The 23,090-nt window shown below is 35.0% G+C and overlaps 1 protein-coding gene and 1 long non-coding RNA gene across 4 annotated transcripts in view; one reads left to right on the plus strand and one right to left on the minus strand.

Moving 5' to 3' along the window:
- LOC136032938 (uncharacterized) overlaps positions 1–6,106 on the plus strand; it is a 212,308-nt gene extending 206,202 nt beyond the window's left edge. For both annotated transcript variants that reach the window (XR_010618812.1, XR_010618813.1), the window contains one exon: positions 5,747–6,106. This is a non-coding gene — a long non-coding RNA (uncharacterized LOC136032938). The remainder of the gene's footprint in view (positions 1–5,746) is intronic.
- Positions 1–23,090, minus strand: part of LOC136032936 (MAM and LDL-receptor class A domain-containing protein 2-like) — a gene marked incomplete at its 5' end in the record, with an annotated part of 79,748 nt that overhangs the window by 16,013 nt on the left and 40,645 nt on the right. For both annotated transcript variants that reach the window (XM_065713404.1, XM_065713405.1), the window contains 3 exon segments: positions 15–830; positions 10,171–10,381; positions 13,722–13,902. In XM_065713404.1, the coding sequence (XP_065569476.1) occupies positions 15–830; positions 10,171–10,381; positions 13,722–13,902 (1,208 nt within the window).

Consider the following 23,090-nt stretch of genomic DNA (forward strand, 5'->3'; position numbering starts at 1 on the left):
TAGGTTATACATACCATTGGCAAGTCCAAAAGTCCTGTCAGTTAATCCAAGATTGACAACAGACGGATGAACTAGCTGCCATGCTCTCCCACTTTGTTGAAGTTCATCGAAAACAGACCCAGTTCTTATCCTAGAGTCTTTACTAATTTCTTGAAAGTTCCTCGTGTCTATTCTTGGATCATTAGGTCTTAAGTGATCATTCATCTGCTCGAATTGAAACGGAGTTAGATTGTTATATCTTTGTAGGGGTGAAATAAAAGATCGAAAGGAATGCGCGTTGCCTTCTAACGGTACCCTTTGTTGCCCAAAATGACCTCCAGGGGTTTGATAAGCGTTACCAAAAGGATTAGTATTTACATGCCACTTATTCAATATTCTATTATATCTTTTTGTTTTGGCTTCTGGACTGAAAGAATGGGAGTTTTTATCTTTTTCAGTGATATTGAGGATGCTTGCATACTCTGAGCGCTTTACTTTTATTCTTGGTATGGTTTTCAGGAAATTTATGGCTTTTGAAGTTTTTAAACCGCTTTCGTTGACTACTTGGGCTTCACCTTCAGCATCTGTTGGATCTTCATCAGACATACTAGGCTTAGTATCCTGTGCCGATGATGCTGTGTCTGCCTCTGCTATATATTTCGATGTATCTTCTGTAATAGCAGTTTGCACATTGGGATCTACTGGAGCTGAGGAAACTTGTACTGAATCAGTAGGCTGATTTTTGCTGGGCTCTTCAGGTGATGGAATAACTAAATCATCAACTGTCCATCCACATAAGCTGTTGTCGAAGCTACAATCACCTCTAGCCACAGATGCATCCTTTGGTATTGCTACAAAAATAAACATTTTAACACTGTATTATAGCTTTCTTTTTACTAAAATCTACCTATAATGTTCTTCTAATCTATTGTCTGTAATTCCGACCTGATTAGCCTAACATCAAAAGAAACTTCAAAATAATATTTTATCTTCCAACGCCATTTTAAAGCTTAAGAATTTTCGAAACCATGCTTTTCTTTATCAATATTTAGCACATTTGTAGGCTTTTTTTGGGAAGGGGGAGGGGGGTTTGTAGGCAGAACTAAATCCCAAAACCTCTCAGGGGAGAAAGAATACATTAAATTCACAAAAAGACTCTCCACAATCCACAAATAGTAACTTTTATGTTGCTAGAACTAGGTTACAGATAACTTACTAATTCTTTTCTGTAGAGCTCAAAATTTTGCATCTGTGGACATATCTCTTTCCTATTTGCTAAACTAAAGATTGTTTCTAGTCATCAACGATGATGGATAAATAAGGAGATAGAAATATTTATTAAAGACAGCTTGTAAAGGCATTACAAACCAAACTCAGAATGAATCTAGCGTTGGTTCTGGGAAGATTTAAATCGGTTTACGTTATTGTACCAGTAATTTCCACAGAATTGTCATTTGAATAATCGGATTATTTTTTGCTGGCTATGATAGCTGGAATTGCTTTAGGGATTACAAGCTTGTATGACTTGCTATGACATTAAACATGTTATTTTACTGTGCTAGAGTGTCAATAAACAATATTTGGTTGGTTTCTGCTTTAACCAATGTTGGGTAACTGGATGCCAGAGTACAGTGGAGAGTACAGAGTCAGCACCAATAGGATGATAGCCTCTGCACACGTTGGCCTCCAACAAACAAAGACAAGCCAATTTTCAATCTCTTCGCTACGTTTCTTCTTTCCTTTTTATTCTCTTCGCTGCAATCATGTCAACAAAATTAAGGCCTTTTGATATTGCCTCACAAAAGAACTCAAAAAGATGTTGGCAAATCATTTGCCAATTAAAATTCGTTTCCAAACATGTACAAAACAATAGCACCTGCTTATTTAGCATTAAATCCAGCGAACATTATTACAGAAGATTCATTGGCACCTAACCACATCTTACGAAAAACAGCTTTAACACTAGATGAATTAAATCGACACAAGTAAATCTTATAGCTGAGTTTACCCATTAGCTTAAAGCCAGAGCCATACCGTAGCAACGTATGTCAATAAAATGATTTGACGTTATTCTTGATTTTAATGCCACACTTGTGCTCAAGAAGTGGAAATTACAGAAAATTAGTTTTAAAAGGTTAGTACCAACACTAATTTGTTTCCAAACATTCTCTATTAATAGAATATCTATTTAATTTTTTCAGACTTTATTTTAGATATAGAAAACTACTGTTTCAAGCTTCCATTTTTTTTAGTTTTGCAAAATTATGCCTTAAATCTCGATTTTCGATTGGTCTATCAAGAATTTTATGTTCGAAAGTTGAAGAACCTTTGACTCAAGAAATTACGAACTGGTGTCACAGTCGTGCGTAATTTTGATTTTAAATATAAGTGTGACAATAATATGGCCTTGGCATTACTCTAAACTATCCGACTCAGCTACTTCGATTCAAACAATCGATACGATAGTCCAAAAAAAAATCGTGATGTTATTTCCATTGACTACAGCCCCAAATTCAAGCAAATAAAGAAATTGCTGAAAGGACTATTTGCAATGGTTCAAAACTTTTAGAAAATTTTCATTGGAAAAGAAAGAACATGATTTTCATCAAGAAAAAATGTTACATTGCTTATTGATGAATAAAGTAAAGAAGAAGCCTGAGAATGATCTACTGAAAGAAGTAATTGCTATCATTAAAGATAAGATGCTGGTCCCTGGTTTTGATGACATAATACTGAAAATGCCTATCAATTTTGTTTGAATTACTCTAGCGATTTATCAAAGGTGGCCCCAAGCATAATCCACTTCAAAAATACTGAAATAGCTGGGATTGCTTATAAAGCAAAATGTAAACGAGCAAAATTTGGAATAATTTCGTCAAAATCCCTAACAAATAAACCACAGGGAAGTTTTAAACACGGCAAGAGACTGCTCGGGATATTGAATTTGTGAACTAATGGTGGGCGAACTCTGGCCAAACCATCTGGACAATCCGTTACACGATAAATTTGATCGTTTGTAGATTGTGCTTAGAAACAACCGTTTTTTTATTGATTTTTTTTTTCCAGTACTAAATGCATATTTTATGGTTTAAATGCTAGTCTAGAACCCGTTACGAAAATGCTGCATTCAAAGGGACTTTAAAAAAAATTATTTTACCATTGATACATACCGTGCATCAAATATTGCTTCAGAGGATCAAAATTTCAACCTTCTAGGATGAATAAGTATGTTCATATATCGAGTGGCTACGAAAAGAAGTTCATGGTTTGCAGTGGGAGTTGCCATATTACTAGTTCTTTGGTGGACCTCTGCCCCTAATTATCTGATTAATGTCACGCTTCTTGTATATATAAAGTAATTCTGCCCGCGCTGTAAATTATCTTATACTAGCTGTTGGGGTGGCGCTTCGCGCCACCCTAACACCTAGTTGGTGGGGGCGCTTCGCAACCCCCCCAAGCCCCCCCGCGCGCGTAAGTCGTTACGCGCCATAATAGTTACGCGCCATTGTAGTTGTGTCCCTAGGTCCCACCTGTGAATATAGATATATATATATATATATATATATATATATATATATATATATACATATATATATATATATATATATATATATATATATATATATATATATATATATATATATATATATATATATATATATATATATATATATATATATATATAAATATATATATATATATATATATATATATATATATATATATATATATATATATATATATATATATATATATATATATATATATATATATATATATATATATATATGGTTTTAACTACGTAAAACTTGCGAATATACAACATTCTTTGCTGTCCCATTGTCTTTGCATATAAATAGATTGTCAGGTTTACCGACTCTTGAACATGCAACATATAATGGTCCATGGGAAAACAATCTGTATTCAGATCTATACCTCATGATTCTAATGATTGCCCTTGAGCTTTGTTGATGGTGATTGCAATCGACCATTCCCTGTCCCGGTGTCCCGGTCGTCATTTATATCCCCCTGTTTCCCCCGGTGTCCCCGTTGTAGTTGTGTCCCTGTGTCCCGGTCGTCATTTATATTCCCTGTGTCCCGGTCGTCATTTGTATCCCGGTGTCCCGGTCTGTATATACATTCGTTTTTTAGTTTTGTTTTTCTCCTTTATTTTTTTCCTTTTTTTTTCTTTTTTAGTTTATTTAGATTTTTAGATTTTTTAGTTTTTTTATTAGTTTTTAGTTTTTTTTTCTTTTTAGTTTTTTTGTAGTTTTTACCTTCTTTTTAGTTTTGTTAGTTTTTTTTTTTACTTATGTCCTGGTCGTCATTTATACTCCCTGTGTCCCGGTGCTTTGTTGATTGCTAATCGAACATTCCTTTTGTCCTGGTCGCTTTCTCTTTGAGTGTCGTCATTTATTTTTTTCTTTTTTAGTTCTTTTAGTTTTTACCTTTTTTATTTTTTTTTATTTTTAGATGAAAATTTTTTTTTAGTTTTTTCAGTTTTTTTTTTTAGTTTTTTATTGGTTTTTACCTTTATTTTAGCTTATTTTTCAGTTTTTTCCTTTTTTTAGTTTTTTTTAGTTTTTAGTTTTTTTAGTTTTTTACCTTTTTTTAGTTTTTTTTAGTTTTTTTAGTTTTTTAGCTTTTTTATTTTTTTTATTAGTTTTTAGTTTTTTTTGTAGTTTTTGCCTTTTTTTAGTTTTTTTGGTTTTTTAGCTTTTTTATTAGTTTTTAGTTTTTTTTGTAGTTTTTGCCTTTTTTTAGTTTTTTTAGTTTTTTAGCTTTTTTATTTTTTTTATTAGTTTTTAGTTTTTTTTGTAGTTTTTGCCTTTTTTTAGTTTTTTCAGTTTTGACCTCACCTGATCCAGTTTTTTCAGGTGACGTCACCTGATCCACAGATCCACAGATCCACACACAGACAACTTATTTTTATATATATAGATAAACTGTTTTCAATATATGTTGAGCTTCAAATGTGTTGGGAAGAGTGTTTTTGGGTAAGGTAGAGTTTTAGATTTTAGGTATGTTGAGAGGGATCTCCCCCTCCAACTATAACATTTTTATAATGACACAATTGTTTTACTTACGGGATTTACTTCTGTTAAAATTCTTGTCATTTGTAAAACGTTTTAATTGGGAACACTGCTGTTCCAAGTGATTTTTCAGGTTATTAAATTGGAACTAAATTTTTCTACCTAAGGCTCCGGGGATATGTGCTCCCTTTTTGGGCGTTTACCTCAATTGCAAAGTGACTCAATAGATGTTTTGTGTTTTTAATATAGGCCAAGATAAAAGAAATTCTATAAATTCTTGTCTTTCTGTGAGTAGTAAATATGTTTCTAATTTCAAATGGACTGCTAGACGAGATGATCACTTTTAGGTGTTTCAACTCAATACTTGAGGTCAATGTTGAGGTCCATCCGTTCTATGAGGTTTATCTCAGGGTCTATTGATAGGTCAAGGGAGATAATTCGTGCTTTCGATTTGATGTTATCATATTACGTGAGGTCTTCCTGAGTCCAAATAATAAAACGCTCCTGAACGTACTCAGTTACCAGATGGAGCGACTGAATTGCCGAAGGAGGGCAAAAAGTTGTCCGGCCTTGCATATATTTGATGATTCTCCCTATTCTGTCTGAAGTGATTTTTCAATGAATAAAGGAGAGTTTTTTGGGTCTCACATTGTTTATATTAATTTACAAGGAAAGGAATTAATCTTAGGTAATTTTTATGGATCTCCAAGTATATCCATATCTTCTGTTTTCAGATCTCCTGGATCTAACAAAGAGATGTCCGTGTGAACTTGTAATAATGGGAGACTTGAACTTGAACCTTATTTTTACAACGGTGGACTTGCTTTAAACTATGCATGCTGCTGGAACTTTACCAAAGGTCTGCATCCCGATATGTTTAACCGAGGCTTCAGTGTCTTTGATCGATAAAATTTTTTCGTCCCTCAGTTTGGCTCAGAATCCTGCACCCGCGAGTGACACTTCAAATCATTTCCTATAATTTCTAGATTTGATTTTGATAAAATAAAGAATGAGAACACATTTCCTTCTGCTTCAGCTTATAATAGTTTTGGTTCGAGTGAGCTGATCCGCCTTAGATCATAGTTATCTCACAATTCATGGATATTTTCCCCGTAGGATGAGATTTCATTTAAAGTTTGATTACTTTAATGAGTCAGTAAAAGCGTTTATTTTGAAAGCATGTGCACCCTTCCTTTTTACATCTAGGTCAAAAAGGTATATGCGTCTTGACACATGGATGACTCCTGGTCTTGTTAGGAGCTAGAGAAGATGCAATAATCTTTATATTTTGTGATTCAAACTCTACAGAAATGTTTTTAGCTTCTTTTGCCGAAAGGCCGAATCCGTTCATTACTACTATTATTACTACTACTACTAACAAGTCATTGCAGCACCATGCCACCTGAGGCCAATACAGCTTCATGCAGTCCTCGTCCATCCCAGTTACTTAAATACTCCCTTCTCTAACCCTTATAGGAAATTCCCACTTTCCTTAAATCTTTCCTCACGACATTATCCCACCACAACCGGGTAGAGCCTTTCTTTTGGTTGGTCCGAGACAGTTGGCCAAAAAGGACAATCTTTGGTAATCTGTTACACTTCATCCAAATGTAACATCCCAACCTGGTTAGGTGGTTAGGATGGTTAGGATGGTTAGGATGGTTACAACCTAACCATCCCAACCTTTCTTTAATTATAGCATTAGAAAGTGGGATTGAACCACCTTCTTCTTAGAGCCTACTGTTTGAGATAATATCAGTTAGTCTGGTACCAAAAGCAATGCGTAGGCAATTTTCCAAGAAAATATCTAGCAAATCTTCCTCTGTTTTTCAGAGCCCCCTAACACCTTCAAATTTTTCCAAACTTTTGATCAACTGAGAAAAAAAATAAACACTGGGCCTTAGCTCTTCTACTTTTAACATCTTCACTGCACCCACCGTCCTTGCTAATAATACTACCTAGGTAAGCGTAGATGCCCACTTGATCTCGATATTCTTGTTACCCGGCACCAATTTTTCATTTTCCCTTAAAAGCTTTAAATTGTTTTAAAAAGTAGAATTGTGGCAGAGTCAAACTTTAGCGTAAAGAGCGAGGGATTGCGGAGGGGACAACTCATTTCATATACGGAGTAATTTCTGTTCGTTTTAAGTTTTAATGTCGCTCCTTACTTTCAGCTAAAAAAATTGGTTTTTTTTTATTTAATTTCTGAACGTTTTTGAATTAATGCATGTTTGGTTTTGGCTCTCCGCACATAAATTATTAAAATGAAATTTGTATATTAATTCTTTTTTTGGCTAAATAGCTTTCTCTTAGTTTTGATCAGACGATTTTGAGAAACAAGGGGTGGAGAAGGAGGCCTAGTTGCCCTCCAATTTTTCGGTTACTTAAAAAGGCAACTAGAACTTTTAATTTTTAACGAACGTTTTTATTAGTAAAAAATATACGTAACTTAAGAATTAACTTACGTAACAAACTTTCATAACCTTATATTTTTATTATGTATACGAGGGGGTTTGTACCCTCGTTAATACCTCGCTCTTTACACTAAATCGTAAGTTTTGTCCCAATTCTTTAAGAATGACCCCTGAATCAGAAAGGCCGTAGAATAAATAGTTGGAATTACTAAAAATACTTTAGCATAAAGAGCAAGGTATTTATCTCCTCCTAAATACCTCGCTCTTTATGCTAAAGTATTTTTAGAACCCCTCATATGCGTAATAATCTCTGTTCGTTTTAAGTTTCAATGCTACTTCTTCCTTTCATTTGAAAAAACGTTTTCATGTTTATTTTTCATTGTTTTCTTATAGTAATGCTAGAGAATCCTGCGCCCTTGTCATTGAATTTTTCTTCCCCCATGACAAATTCCTCCAAAGAAAGATCCTCCAACATAGCCCCCTCTCCTCAGCCCCACCCCCAAACAAAATAAAATCCCCCTGAAAACGTCTGTACACTTCCCAATAACCATTACTATATGTAAACAATGGTCAAAGTTTTTAACTTGCAGCCCCTCCCCCAGGGATTGTGGGGGAGTGAGTCATCCCCAAAGACATAGTTATTATGGTTTTCGACTATGCTCAACAAAATGGCTATCTCAAAATTTTGATCCGTTGACTTTGGGAAAAAAATAAGCGTGGGAGGGGGCCTAGATGCCCTCCAATTTTTTTGGTCACTTAAAAAGGGCACTATAACTTTTCATTTCCGTTAGAATGAGCCCTCTTGCGACATTATAGGACCACTTGGTCGATACGATGACCCCTGGGAAAAAAAAAACAAAAAAAAACAAACAAACAAACAAATAAACACGCACCCGTGATTTGTCTTCTGGCAAAAAATACAAAATTCCACATTTTTGTAGATAGGAGCTTGAAACTTCTACAGTATGGTTCTCTGATACGCTGAATCTGATGGTGTCATTTTTGTTAAGATCCTACGACTTTTAGGGGGTGTTTCCCCCTATTTTCCTAAATAAGGCAAATTTTCTCAGGCTCGTAACTTTTGATCGGTAAGACTAAACTTGATGAAACTTATGTATTGAAAATCAGCATTAAAATGCGATTCTTTTGATGTAGCTATTGATATCAAAATTCAATTTTTTAGAGTTTTGGTTACTATTGAGCCGGGTCGCTCCTTACTACAGTTCGTTACCACGAACTGTTTGATATGTGACGATTTAGCGTAAAGTGGGAACTATATTATTTGTCAAGTAATGTTGGAGTAAACTATTACTTGATTTGCTAAATATATTGTTCGAACATTATTGGGTACTTGTATAATATAGTGACTACATCAAGTACCCATGTAAAAAAAAAACAAAAAAAAAACAGTTCTTGCTTTATAATATGCAGGATAATCATAGTTAACTTGATTTGCATGCAGCTTCGCTATACTTTACCCTTCCCCCATAATGTGCAAATGCATATAGCCCAACTTACATATTTTCTATGCATTTTAATTTATTATTGCATTTTTTGGTGCTTCAGATTTGATTCAATTTACAGGTACACGGGTTGAAACAATTGAGAAAAAAATATAGGAAATATATAATTTGGGCTATATATTTGCATATCAGTTGAGTTGGGGATAAATTATAGCGGGGCTGTGCTAACTATGATTATTCTGAATATTATGAAGTAAGAATGGTTTTCATAAATTGGGTACTTGTTTGGTATAGTACCTGTTTATAACCATAAGAGACCAAAAGAAAAGCCTGATTCCTTTTATTTTATCGGTTTCTTTTTATTTTCCTTTTATTTTGATTCCTTCTATTTTAATTTTTTATGGATTTTATTAAATATAACAATAAATTGCTAGAAAAGCAAATATTGAATCTAATTTGTAAAAAGTTGTCTTTTTTCCTCTCCTTAAAAGCTTGATACGGGCCAGGTCCTTGCAGCTAGAAAAACAAATGAATAAACCCAAATTCAAAAATTCTATAAAATAGCAGATTACTCTGCTCTTCTTTTTGAGTCCCCAATCAACCAAAATCAATCTGAATGGAAAACAGTTTACTTACAAATTGCTAGGCATCTCAATATACTGAGGAGGGAATACAAGATAAGATTTTGTGCCGTATGATGACGTCAGTATTTTTTTTTTAGTAAAGAAATAAGTCTAGCCTGTACTAACCAAAATATCAGAATGAAATGGAAATTCTAACAAAAACTGAATCATTATATATGTAAAGACACCTGTCCACACTAACACACCTACATTTTGACAAGATAGTATAACAATATCTTTTGAAAATACAAAAAAAACTCAAAAAAAGCATAAAAAAATAATTGATATCCATTTTTGTCAAATTTTTACGAGTCAGACTAACATTCCTGGATAGGGGGCACAAACCCCCTACTCCTGAATATGACCATGATATATTAACATTCGATTGGCTATTGATTAGATTAGATAAGTCTCAAATTGTTACGGGAGAGACAAAAATAATAAACGAATAAATAAAAATTTTCCTTGCTTACGCCAATGAAACATGCTAGGCCTAAGATAGCTCTACTGAACCAAAATTCTGTTTAAATTAACTTATAATATTCTTAAACCTTTGAAATATGTAAGGAATGTTAGTTAAAATTGATTTCTTTTTAGCGGAGCGTAAAAATATCAATGAGGTAAAAAAAAGTCAATAAATTCAAAATTTGTTCCTCACTTTCACATCCGTTTTCAAAGACGACAACGTCATCTACAGCAATGGTACCAGGAGCACCATTTCCTTGAATTCCTGCTATTACAAATGAACCATTCCTTTGCAGTTTCAAACTAGTTTGAGCATAGAACCAGTACTTATTTTGGTCATTATTCAATCTCCAAAGGATTTCACACTCTTCGCTTGTATTGCGACCAGTTGGACAAAATGAAACCTAAAATTGAGCGAAAAGTTGCTTGAATGCATTCGAGCAGATAAAACGCTAGGTAGATCCAATGTACTAGAAGAGAAGGAATTAGGTATGTGAGTAATTAGAAAGGCAGAAAGCCATGGAATGCCGGGTAAGAGGTAAGTTAGATAGGTAGTAAAGTAAGGGAAATGATAGTGGAATTGTAATGAATTTGATTACAAATAATCCCAGATTCTTAGAGTAAAAACGAAGAAAGAAATGTGATTGATTTTCTATTCTATTTTCAAGATGAAAAACAACAAAAAAAACAAAAAACGGTATGTTCGACAGCGACCAGCTTGTGACCACGAAGCAGGTTATGAGGCATTCTTGATTCGTCTAGTCCTTCCTTTTACATGGAAGTCCCTTCCTTGTCACAGTCCCTTCCATGTTGCACTGAACAGGGTCTCAAGTGGATTTTTTTTTTAATGAACATTGTATTATTGTTTCCAGATATAGTTTGTAGAATGCCATTCCAGCCATAAGGCTTTATTGGTTATTTTTTTTTTGTTTTATTTTTGTTTTTAATGAATTCTCTTGTCGAAAAAGAAAACGAACGTCTAAAAAGAATCAGATTTATTTTGAAAAAAAACTCCAAGCCATTTTTTTCCGATTTATTCCTCTCAAAAGTCTACTCTGAGGAGTAGGTATTGGAAGGGTGGTATTTCCTTTATGTTTAGGATGACGCTGACCCAACTATCAAAAATGAGCATACATTAAGCGGTGGAAAAATCTTTACTGAAAGTAGAAGCAGGGCTAAAATTCAAACTCTTTAGAAAGAATCTTCTATATATTAAGGCAGCGCCTAATGCACCAACACCCCCCCCCTCCACACACACACACGTGCGCTCTTCAAACTAAAATATAATTCGCCCCAGTAATTCAAGAGTAAATGTTGCGGCACAATGACGATGGGAATGAGGTAAAAAGTTTTTTCAAGAATGAAACAGTTAGCAGTAACTAACAGTAGGTGGGGAGGGACTCGGCTCAATAATGACCAAAACTCTAAAAAATAGAATTACGAAATCAATAGATACAACAAAAGGATTGGTTTTTATGCTGATTCCCAAATATACCAGAATCATTAAGTTAAGCGCTGCCCATCAAAAGTCGCGAGCCTGAAAAAAATTGTATGATTTTTGAAAAAGGGGAAACACCCCCAAAAGTCGTATAATTGTAATGAATCTGAATTGCACCATCAGATTAAGCGTATCAGAGAACCCTACTGTAGAGGTTTCAAGCTCCCATAAGCAAAAATGTGCAAGTTTGCAATTTTTGCCTGAAGAACGGTCACGGATGCATGTTTTAATTTTTTTTTTTGTCAGGGTTGATCGCATCGAACCAATGCTCCTAGGGGATTGAGCAAGGGTGCATTCAAACAAAAAATAAAAGTTTTAATACCCAATTAAAAAAATTGGAAAGCCCCTAGCCCCCCTCCTATCCCCATTTTTCCCAAAGTCGTCCACTCAAAATTTTGAGATAGCCTAGCTCCAATAATACCCCTTCCCTCCAAAAATTACACTGGGGAAATGTCTGTAAGGTATGAAATTTGCCCTTGTTTACGTGCAGTATTTGTTATTGAGAAGCATAAACACATCTTTGGAGGGGAAAATTTATGATGGGGGTGGTTTTCCATCGGTATCAATTTTCCATGGAGGAGCTTTCCGGAGGTTGAACTTTCCACGGGAAATATGAGACTGGAGGGATTTGGCAGAATTACTATACAAAATACCTTTTATTTGTCTTACTTCTTTTTTTTACTCAATTTTGTGTCTGGATATGTTCCAGGTGAATTGCCCGGGGGCAAATTTCCCGATGGAGGGGGGGATTTCCGGAAAAATATCTCCACAGATGGCAGTATTCTTGAAATAATTAGAAATAGGCTTTTTTCAAATGACAGGATACTAAGGAAAATTTGTCAGGTGGAATCGTCCGCAAGAAATTTTACGGGGGAGGGAAATTTCAGCAAGGATAGAATTGTCCAGAGTAAATTTTACGAGAGTGGGGTATTTTACATGGAAGGAACATTCTACGGAGGAGTTTTGTGTACAGGGAGGGAATTTTCAATGGAGAGGAGTAGATTTACTGGCATTATTTGAAGAACGATCAAAAATTAAATTTAAAAGAACAAGTTTTTTTCAACTGAAAGTAAGAAGCAGCACTAAAACTCAAAACGAGCCAAAAATTCGGTATACGAGAAGGCTGCCCCCCTCCTCAATACCTTGCTCTTTAAGCTAAGGTTTGACAGTTTATCCCATTTTTTAAGAAAAATTTCCAAAGAACAAGTGCCATTTAATTAGACTAAGAAACTTTTTTAAAAGTGCTAAGAAACTTAAGCGTGAAGAGCAAAGTATCAAGTTGGGGGCAAAACCCCTCACATACGAAATAATTTCTGTTCGTCTTGAGTTTTGATCTTACTTCTTACTGTCAGTTGAAAAAATTGTTTCTTTTATTTAACTTACCTAAAGAATCGAAAGGCTTATTGATATACACATTTGCTGAAATAGTAAAGATTTGTGTATCAGCATCTTGAAAAACATAAAATAAAACATGTAAAATAAAAGCATGTAAATAAAAGATTCGGAATTGGCCACTAACTATATTTGTTGCACTACAAGAATGCTTTCACCAAAGCACTAATAAAGTTTTAAAGCAAAGAGCAGGGGGAAAATCTTTTCTTTAATTTCATGTGTAAAATAGTACTATTATTACCTTCAAAAATCAAAGAGAGATCTGTTCAGGAGCATACAGTGCAAATTTCACATCTATATACACATTGCATTAGTTTAAATGTATATTATAGTACAAAAATTGTACATACATTTTTATTTCATTATCTACGTATGTATTGTCTATTTAAGTATATGTTTAGATAAGCTTTGCTTTTGCAGAAAACATTTAAGGTCTTCAATTTATTTTTTTAAATTATTAAAAATAGCTTTGATGTTAAGAGCTCCGATTAACTAATCTTTCCTTTAAGTTAAGAGTCACATCGTAAAAAAAAAAAGTCTTCATAAATTGGCTATAAGGCTCAACTTCAAACATAAATTCACATATCACTCTTGGAACAGTCAGAGTCAACATGTTCTTGTCGATATTAAAAATTAATTGATATTCATTCGATATTCACTTGACATTCAGCGTTCATTTCATTTCGAATTTATTGAGCTAGTCTTTGCGATGTTTCTTTTTTGATTTTTTTTAAAGAATAAATAATACGCTTTTTAATCCGTATATAACCGAAATCATCGATAATAATATTATTATTCTAAGTGCTGTTTAATGTGTAATGTAGTACAAACTGATAAACTAAAGTCAAACAAACCTCTAGAGATCCTTGTTTTCCTGTCGATGGTGCTGAAAGTACAGCCCAAAATGATATGCACATTTTCTTATCAGTACTTTTTAGTAAAGGAGACACGAGAAATCCTCTCAAGGATGGGAAACTTGGCAGAGTAGGAAAAGTACGAAACATCATATACGAATTCGGTTTGCCGTTTATTTTCCTATAAGAGAAAACAGCTGTAATTTCTAGTTTTGCACTGGTATTGGGCTAGTAACACCGCTCCACAATAATGTACAGAAACAATAATCTCTACTTACAGTAGATCTGTTTATTAGAGCAGGATAAATACCGAAAGAAACCATCTTCAGACCGTTTTAAGGATAAAAAGAAGGTCATTGGCTAGCCCTTATCTTCTGTCTCCAGAACCTTTGCTGAAAAAAAGGTCATAGGGTAATTCTTATCTTTATAATTATTTTGTCTAATAGGAAGTCTTTTCCTTATTATGGGATATTCACTCGTAGAGCTGGGAATTATCCAATCACCAAGAGAAGCAAGCATATTATGAGCTTCCTGATGCAGCAAAAAATCTTGGATCAACAAAATTTATTTTTCCACTATAATAGTAAATATACTGTCCACCATACATTCTGTGGCACTGGGAAAATCATGGGTGTCCGACATACCACAAGTCATTTGCACAGTTCAATAATTAGGACATAATAAGCCGTCATCTCAAGAAAAACACACCTGGTTATTATAGAGCATTCCAACTTCCTCCCTACCCCTCTTTGGGAAGATGCTTCAAGACAAATATGAAGTATCAAGCAAAGCTGTTTTCCCGTGTTTTTCTAGGCGTTTCCCCTTTAATGTAATAAGAATGAACTAGGTATTTACGTGTTTGCATTTTCACCTAGCTAAAGGATAGAATGAGGAGAGAAAACTCGGCGTCCCAATGACCAGCTAAAGAACGGATTTTTTTAAAACTAATTTGTCAGGCTCATCCTCTAAATAGAATATTTGTCTGTAACGACGCACGAAAGAAAGTCAATTTTCCCAATTTTTTTGGAAAACAGTTCGTGGTAACGAACTGTAAGTAAGGAGTGACTCGACTCAATTGTGACAAAACTCAAGAAAACAGGATTTTGATGTCAACAGATACATCAAAAGAATTAGAGTTTTATGCTGAATCGAAATATAAGAGATTTATTAAGTTTAGTTTTGCCCATGAAAAGTTAGGAGCCTGAAAAAAATGCCTGACTTTCGATAAAAGAAGGGGGACACCCTCAATATGTCAAGGAATCTTGGAATCAAGGAATCTACTGTAGAGATTTTCAAGCTCCAAATAGTAAAAACGTTAAATTTTGTTTTTTGCCAAGAGACAGACCGCGGATGAGTGTTTTTTTTTTTTCAAGGGTAATCGTACCGAGCCAATAGTTCTAGAAGATCGACAGAGAGCTCATTCTACCAGAAATTAAAAATTCTAGTGTCCTGTTTAAGTGACCTGAAGACTGGAGCCCCCTTTCCCCGAAGTCACCCGAGCAAAATTTTGAGATACCCATTTTGTTCAGCATAGTTGAAAAGTAAAATAACTATATCTTTAGAAATGATATGACCCCCACAGTCTCTGGGAAAAGGGATGTAAGTTATCAAATGTGCCTATTATTTACGTATAGTATTTGTCATTGGGAAGTATACAGACATTTTTCGAAAGAGGGGATTTTCTGCTGGGTGTGGGTTTCTATTGGAGGAATTTTCTGGGAGAGGGAAGTTGGGGAGGAAAATTTTACAATGGGGGAGTTTAACAGAATTTCTATGTGATTTTTTTTTGTCGCACTATCTCTTTACCGGATCGAATTTGCATGTGGATACGCTCAAGGGGAACTATTCGAGGAAAATTTTTAGCGGAGTTGGAACTGTTCGGATGATTTTTCCTAAGGGGTGGAGGGGACTTTCTGTGTGGGAAATTCTCCGTGAAGGAATTTTCTGCGCGAGAAATTCTCCATGGGGAGATTTTCTGGGAGAGTATCTTTTCGCTGTGAGGAGGGGGTCCGGGATAAAATTGCATGAAAGGGGGATGTCCGGTATGATCTAAAAAACAATCTGAAATCAAAGTCTTTTTCAAATGAAAGCAAGCTAAACAGAATTTTACGGGGGGCTTTACAGCGAGGATGGCATTGCCTGGAGGGATTTTTTTTTGTGAAGGGGGGCGGGGTATTTTACCAACGACAAAATTTACATAGAGAAGTTTCCCATAACAAAAGAGAATTTTTCACTGAGGAGGAGGTAGATTTTCTGGCATTATTTGACAAAAGATAAGAAAATGAATGATAATTTTTTTTTTTTTTTTTACTGAAATTAGAACTTTTTTTTAAACCGAATTATTTTATTTCCAAATTTTATTTCCAAAAGGGTGTATTAGGAAGGAGGATTCTGCCACTCCATTTAAGAGATGACCATGACTATGTAGATGCTCGACTGTGTAGATTTTAATGGAGCTCTTTCATGCTTCCCAACCTTTCCACTCGAGAAATGGCATCCAAAAGTGCCAAATCTTGTGCCATGTGTCACATTACAATGGTAGGTAGATATGAGCATTAACTTTTAAATGAGTTTTACAGTCTAAGATGTTCCAGTGTCCCATCAGCACCAGAGGTAAGTTTCGATTTCCTTGCGCTTTAGAAATGGGGACTAAACACCTAAGGTCGAGAGTTTCTTGCCATGGTGATTCCAAAGGTGGATTTTGATTTCAATTTACTACTGTTTTGACATACTTCAGGCACTTTTCCGAAATTCTGTTAATTTTTCTTCGCAATGAACTTTAACTTTCAAGTTGAACCGAACTAATAGTGCCATTCCTGAATCACCTCTAAATGAAAATTTTCTCAGTTGATTTTTTTGTTTAGTTTTTTCAGAACACGTTTATAAACTTTCGGTTAACAGGGGCTATTGTTCCCTTTTTATGAGGCTGCTCTTGCTGCTGCAATCCTGATACTGTGGTAATTTTTGGGACGCTTAGAATTTTAGAATTTGAATTTGATTTAGGTAAACTAAATCAAAGGGTTTATTAAAACTCCCACAGATAAGCTGTTTTAGATTGAATTGAATGGTTATAATCATTGATGACTTTCAAAGTCAGCATTTCAATGTAGCCTCTTGTTTTTAGCAGGACCGTGGCCGTTCAAAATATAGTTAATTTGACGAAATGCATGCTATTCGTTCCCAGAATTTTTTGTGGAAAAGGAGGGGGTAGGGATTAAATTCTCACCCACACCATAAACCCCAATAACAGCGATTGTTCTTATATGATTAAGTTTAAAAATGAAATGAAATTAAAGAATGTTATTAAAAACTAAAACAAGAAAAGTTACCCAATACGTAAGGAGGCTATTACCTCTAAACTTCCCAATCTTTTATAGGTAGCGCCATATTGCTGCCTAAGTAAAGAAAGATGGGAGGACACCGTATTTTCTTGGAGGGGGAGGGCAGTCTAATCAAAGCACTTCGTATACAAGGAATTGTCGTAGACTCTTTAAAAAGAGCTCATTCAACTTAAATAAAAAGCTATAGTGCTCTTTTAAGAGTCAGAAGTGATCGGAGGGCAATCCCGCCCGCCCATCGTTTCTCCTAATGCATCTTATAAAAATTTTGACATATCTAATTTGTCCAACATAATTAAAAAGGTCTAGGAATTGTATTTTTGGGAATGTCGACCCCCCACAACTCTCAGACCAAGGGCTATAAGTTATGCTAGTTATTCATTGTTAATATACAGGGTTTTTATGGAATGGACGGTTGTATAAACTTTGGATGGGGCTTGTTCCCCTGGAAATCAGAAGTTATAGTGCCCTTTTTAAGAATCAAAAGTGATTGAAGGACAGATAGCTCCCTCCCCTCCTATGCCCTCTTTTCCCAAAATGTATCTGACCGAAATTATAAGATAACTATTTGTTCAAAACAGTTCAAAGAGCGTATAACAATGCCTACAGTGTTGACACAACACCCCAGAGCCTCGGAACAAGGGTTGCAAGCTATGTTCTGAAGGCATATAAGGTTTTTACTAAAACTGAAAATTCTAGTGCCCTTTCTAAGAGTCAAAAAGATTGGAGGGCAACCACACCCCCTCCTCTCCTGCGACACCCATCATTTCCCAAAACCAATCCAATCAAAAGTTTGAGATAGTCATTTTGTTCAGTATAGTTGAAAGATCCAGTATTTATATCTTTGGAGATATCAGCCCCCCTTCCACAGGCCCTAGGGCAAGGGCTGTAAGTTGAGCAATTCGTCTATTGTTTACATATAGCATATTTTGCTGAGAAAGGTGGGTATGTTTGACATATCCTTTCCAAAGAGACAAAGAGCATTCAGGTGAGACATTCGGAGAATGCTAAAGGGAGTGTTGAACTAAATAAAAAACACGTTGTGCGCATACGGGCTGTCAAAAGGGCGTTACTCAGGAATAACTGAGTATATTAATTTGGAACTTTCAGGAAATTATAAGGAAGATAATCAATTGACTAAAACGACGATATTACACGCTACTACTACTAAAACTACTACTTCTGCTACCATTGCTACTGCTACTACCACCACTACCGCTAAAACTGCTACTCCTGTAGCGAGTACTGCCAAGGCTGAGGATGTTGAAATGAACATCTGAGGAAATATTGAGGGAAAAGTTGAACTAAATCAAAACATACTGTGTGCGTACAAATTCTCAAATACATGCTATTTCTGCTATTAATTCTGCGGCTACTGCTGTTACCGCTACTACTAACACAACAAATTGCTGCTGCTACCACTCCAACTACTACCACTATTTTTATGATACTATTAAGGCTAAGCGCATGAAGGTGAAAATTTGACTGAATATTGAGGGGCGATTTAAACTAAATCAAAAGAGAGAAAATACAAACGATTTAGACCAGAAAGAAAAATAAACAAAAATAAAATAAACAACATGGAGTTCAAAATGAAATAAAAACCCAAACTAGAAAAATCCAAAAGCTAACAACACACAAGAAAATGACAGGTAGAATAAAAAATAATCAAATTAAAAACGTAAAACCCAAATCAAAAAAGATCAGCCACTCATCCAAATTCTATTGACTACCAATGCTGTCATTTAGAAGCTACGCAAGTGACTGAGATTCTTTCATGCGATATAAAATAATAACAGAGACACATTTTTCTAATTTAAATAAAGCTTGTTTAGTACAGGACCCTTATATATAAGAGGTTGGGAATTCATATCATTTTGTGAATGTGGAAGCGTCTGAAGTGTTTGTAAATGTGTAATTTTCTTTGAACATGCTAGCTGAATTTCACATGATAAGGATGCAGCCCAGCAATACAGAGACATTTGAAATACATAAATATCAAAATTTAAGTTAGGCTCTTAACAGGGATATGGGTTATTTTAAATTAATGACTCTTATTTTGCTTTTCTGGGATGATAATCTGAAAATTTACTCATTCCCAAAATAAATTCTACGTCACTTCCACATTGGCTGGCCTCAAACCCCCATAATATAAAGGGCTAGAATGACGTATCCTGTTCTTCAAGTGTTTAAAGAATGTATATAAGCTGGCAATTTCACAGAAACAGTTGTATACCATTAGAAAATTATTTTAAATTTCTAGAACACGGATATTCAACAAAGGCACTTTGCTTGGATAATTTGTCATCAATTAGTATATCAAGTGTGGCAGTAAATAACTATACAAATCTTAATTTAAAAAGGAAAATTGTTCCATCATGCTGAGAAAGTCTTTCAAACCGAAAAGTCAGCCAAAATCCCGCTCAATTTAGGTGTTTACCAAGAAAAAAAAATCCAAAATTGAAAGCCGGCGCAGAATGCACCTGTAACGAATGAATATGGCCGTTTTCTGTACAAAACTAATAAGGACATTTTTAGTTTGAAAAACGTTGTGCCTAAACAGACCTTTAAGGTCGTACACATACATTTTCCGAGGGCTATGGGTTGGTTATTCTTTGGGGGGTTGGGCATAGAATCAGTTTGGAAGCTAGTAATTATTCGTAATTTTACTACTTAATGGCTTCATATTTAGAAAAGGAGATACATTCAGTTTTTTAAATTGAATATAAATCTTTTTTTTTAATTAGCCCTCTAAGTAGCCCATGTATAGCCCTGTAAATTTATCTTTTGTGAATAAATCTGTTACAGCTTTCCTGATCAAGTTCCAAGCATTCAACAATGCTATAAATAGCGCTATCTATTAAATAACCAAAGAGCGGAGGTGAAGCGCTATTAGTTCCATACTTTTCTGAAAAGAAGCTTTCGATCCATAAGCATTTTCCTGGGGTTTCATATTATTTTCTAAAATTCCCATAACTTTGATTTTGCAATAACATTTTACTATTAAGATTATCGCAATTAAGACTTTCTATTCCTGAGTCAACTTCAAATGGTGATTTTTCCTCACTCGACAGCCTTTTTTTTTAAAACGTGTTTTTAAATTTTTTGTTACTATGGCCTAGGGTATATTCTCTACTAGGTTGCAGCTGCTTTTGCAACTAAGGAAAAAATGACAGTTACAAATATCTGACGGAAACCAAAGCTGGCTTAAAAAATCAGTTACTGAAACTTATCAATCATATCAACTGAAAAAACAAAGTATTTGAAATGACCATCGCTTGAGCCATTGGAATGGGCACGCCCAAAGTTCCAAGGAATCGGCACTGCATGTTGATGCATTGGAGCTTTGGGGGCTCCCACCCCCTTCTTAGCTGCACCCAAGGAAGCTACCCTTTACCATTCGTGCTCTACCGACCAAATAAAGGAGGAAGCATTAAAGAATATTATTTCTAGATCACTTAGAGTAGACATGTCAAACATAGAGACTAGAGAAGATCAGAAAAGGACTTGGTTCTGGTTCCCGCATTGTGGTGAGGCTTAGCAATAGTGATGAATTAATAATAATTGATAATGAAATAATAGTAACTAATACCACATTAGCTTAAATAAAAAAAAAACTCGAAAAACTGTTCAAATACATAGAACAGCTGAAGATGAAGAATGACGAGAGCCTCTAGCATGTTAGCATGAGATCCGTTTATGGCCTCTAGCATGTCCGCCTAACAAGAATAAGCGTTTGTATTGTTTTATATTTTGTCAATAAATAATCAAATCAAAAATAAAAGAGAGTTTGTGGTGCATATATTCAAACAATTACTACTACTACTACTACTACTACTACTACTACTACTACTACTACTACTACTAACTCGCTGCAGCATTAAGCCGCCTAAGGCCAACACAGCTACGCACGCTCCTCTTCCAACCTAATCTATTTAGTGCATCCCTCTTTACATCCTCCCAGGAAGTTCCCATTTCCTTTAAATCTTTATTTATGACATCTTCCTAACCCAGACAAGGATGACCTGTTTTCCGAGTAGCCCTAGACCGTTGGCCAAAAAGGACAATCTTCGGTAATCGGTCATCCTTCATCCGTAGAGCTTGGCCTAGCCATCTAAACCTTTCGTTCATTATAGCCCTAGAAAGTGGGATAGAGACACATTTTTCGTACGACCTAGTGTTTGAAATACGGTCAGTCAGCCTGGTACCCAGAACAATCCGTAGGCAATTTCTCTGGAAAACATCTAGTAGATTTTCCTCTGCTTTTCGGAGCGCCCATGCTTCAGAGCCTTATTTGACCACTGTAATCACTGTAGCTTCCAATATTCTAATCTTGATTTGCAGACTTATCTTTCTATTCTTCCAAACTTTTTTTTAACTGTGAAAAACACCCTGAGCCTTAGCTATTCTACTTTTAACATCTTCAATGCTCCCACCATCCTTACTAATAATACTACTAAGGTAACTGAAGCTCCCAACCTGATCAATCTTTTCGTCACCTAATGTCACCTGTTCATCTTCACTTATTCCTAGCCTTAGTGACTCTGTCTTCTTAACATTAATTTTCGAGCCTATTTTAGCACCCTAAACTCGCCAAACCTCCAAAAATTCATTCATTTTGCCCACACTTTCATCTAATATGCTTAAATCATAAGCATAATCTAAGTCCGGGAGCCTTTTTCCTCCCCATTTGATTCTGTTGTCTCCAATTGCCTTTCCTGTGCTGTTTAAGACGAAGTCCATCGAAATGATCCATATAAAGGGGGATAGAACACAACCCTGCTCAACTCCTGATTCAATACAAAAACAGTTGCTAGCCTCATTTCCTACCTTAACCGCAGCAGCATTATTCTGGTACAAAACACAAATCACTTTAGTGTATTTTTCTGATATACTATATAACGATAAGACCTTTGTTAACGCTCTTCTATCAACAGAATCGAAAACTTGCTCATAATCAATAAAACTGAGGACCAAAGGTGTTTGACAACGAAGGGACTTCTCAATTATTAACCTAAGAGTGAAAACTTGGTCGACACATCCTATACCTTTTCTAAAACCGCATTGTTCTTCCCTTAAAACTTTGTCTACAGCATCTCTCAGTCTAAAAAGCATCATATTACTCAGTAATTTGCTACCTAGAGAGACCAGACTAATGCCTCAATAATCACGACACCCACTCTTGCCACCTCTCTTATACAGTGGTTTAATTAGGGTTTTCCTACAATCACTGGGATCAAAAACCTCTTTTTCAAATCAACCCTTTTTCAAAAATCATGTTCATAATCTTCAGTAGCTTATTCCTAACCTCAGAGCCACCATATTTAAGAAACTCATTAATCATACTATCAGCACCTGGAGCCTTATTATTTTTTAATCCTTTTAGTACTGTCGCTAATTCTTCCTCACTAAACAAATTTTCCTTCACATCCAAGGTATCACAAACTTTTTCATTTTCATCTATACCTTTTCCTGCAACTGTATCTTGGTTTAGCACATTCTCAAAATGTTCCACCCATCTTTCTTTAACTTTTTCCTTATCACTATTTGTGGCCCCATTTCTATCTCTACCTGGACCTAGTATGGATTGGCTACTCCCTTTCAATTTATTAACATGCCAGTATAATATTTTACTATAATGTCGTCTAGCCGCATCTTCAGCTTTTAAAAAACATATACACTGCATATTAAAACTATTAGAGACTTCCGGACTAGTCATTAGTCAATTAAAAAAAACCGTGAGACTACTTTAATGCCAAATTTTGAAATGTTTCATATCAAAAACATTCTGCAGGAATAATTTTCACTTATCACGATAACTTAGCCAAATTGTTCAATCAGACAGCTAGAAATTACTTCCGTTAATTTTTTTTAACGGCAGCAGCTGTCATAAAAGATGAGAGGACATGGATTAAGTTTAATTAAAATTTGAGATTTCATTAAAATTTCTTCCTACGTTAAATAATTTTTTATCTTAATCCTAGCCTATTCGTACATTAATGAGACAAATACCTTCAAAATATGACACTTC

Source organism: Artemia franciscana, chromosome 11 (assembly GCF_032884065.1).
Source record: "Artemia franciscana chromosome 11, ASM3288406v1, whole genome shotgun sequence".
NCBI lineage: Eukaryota > Metazoa > Arthropoda > Branchiopoda > Anostraca > Artemiidae > Artemia > Artemia franciscana.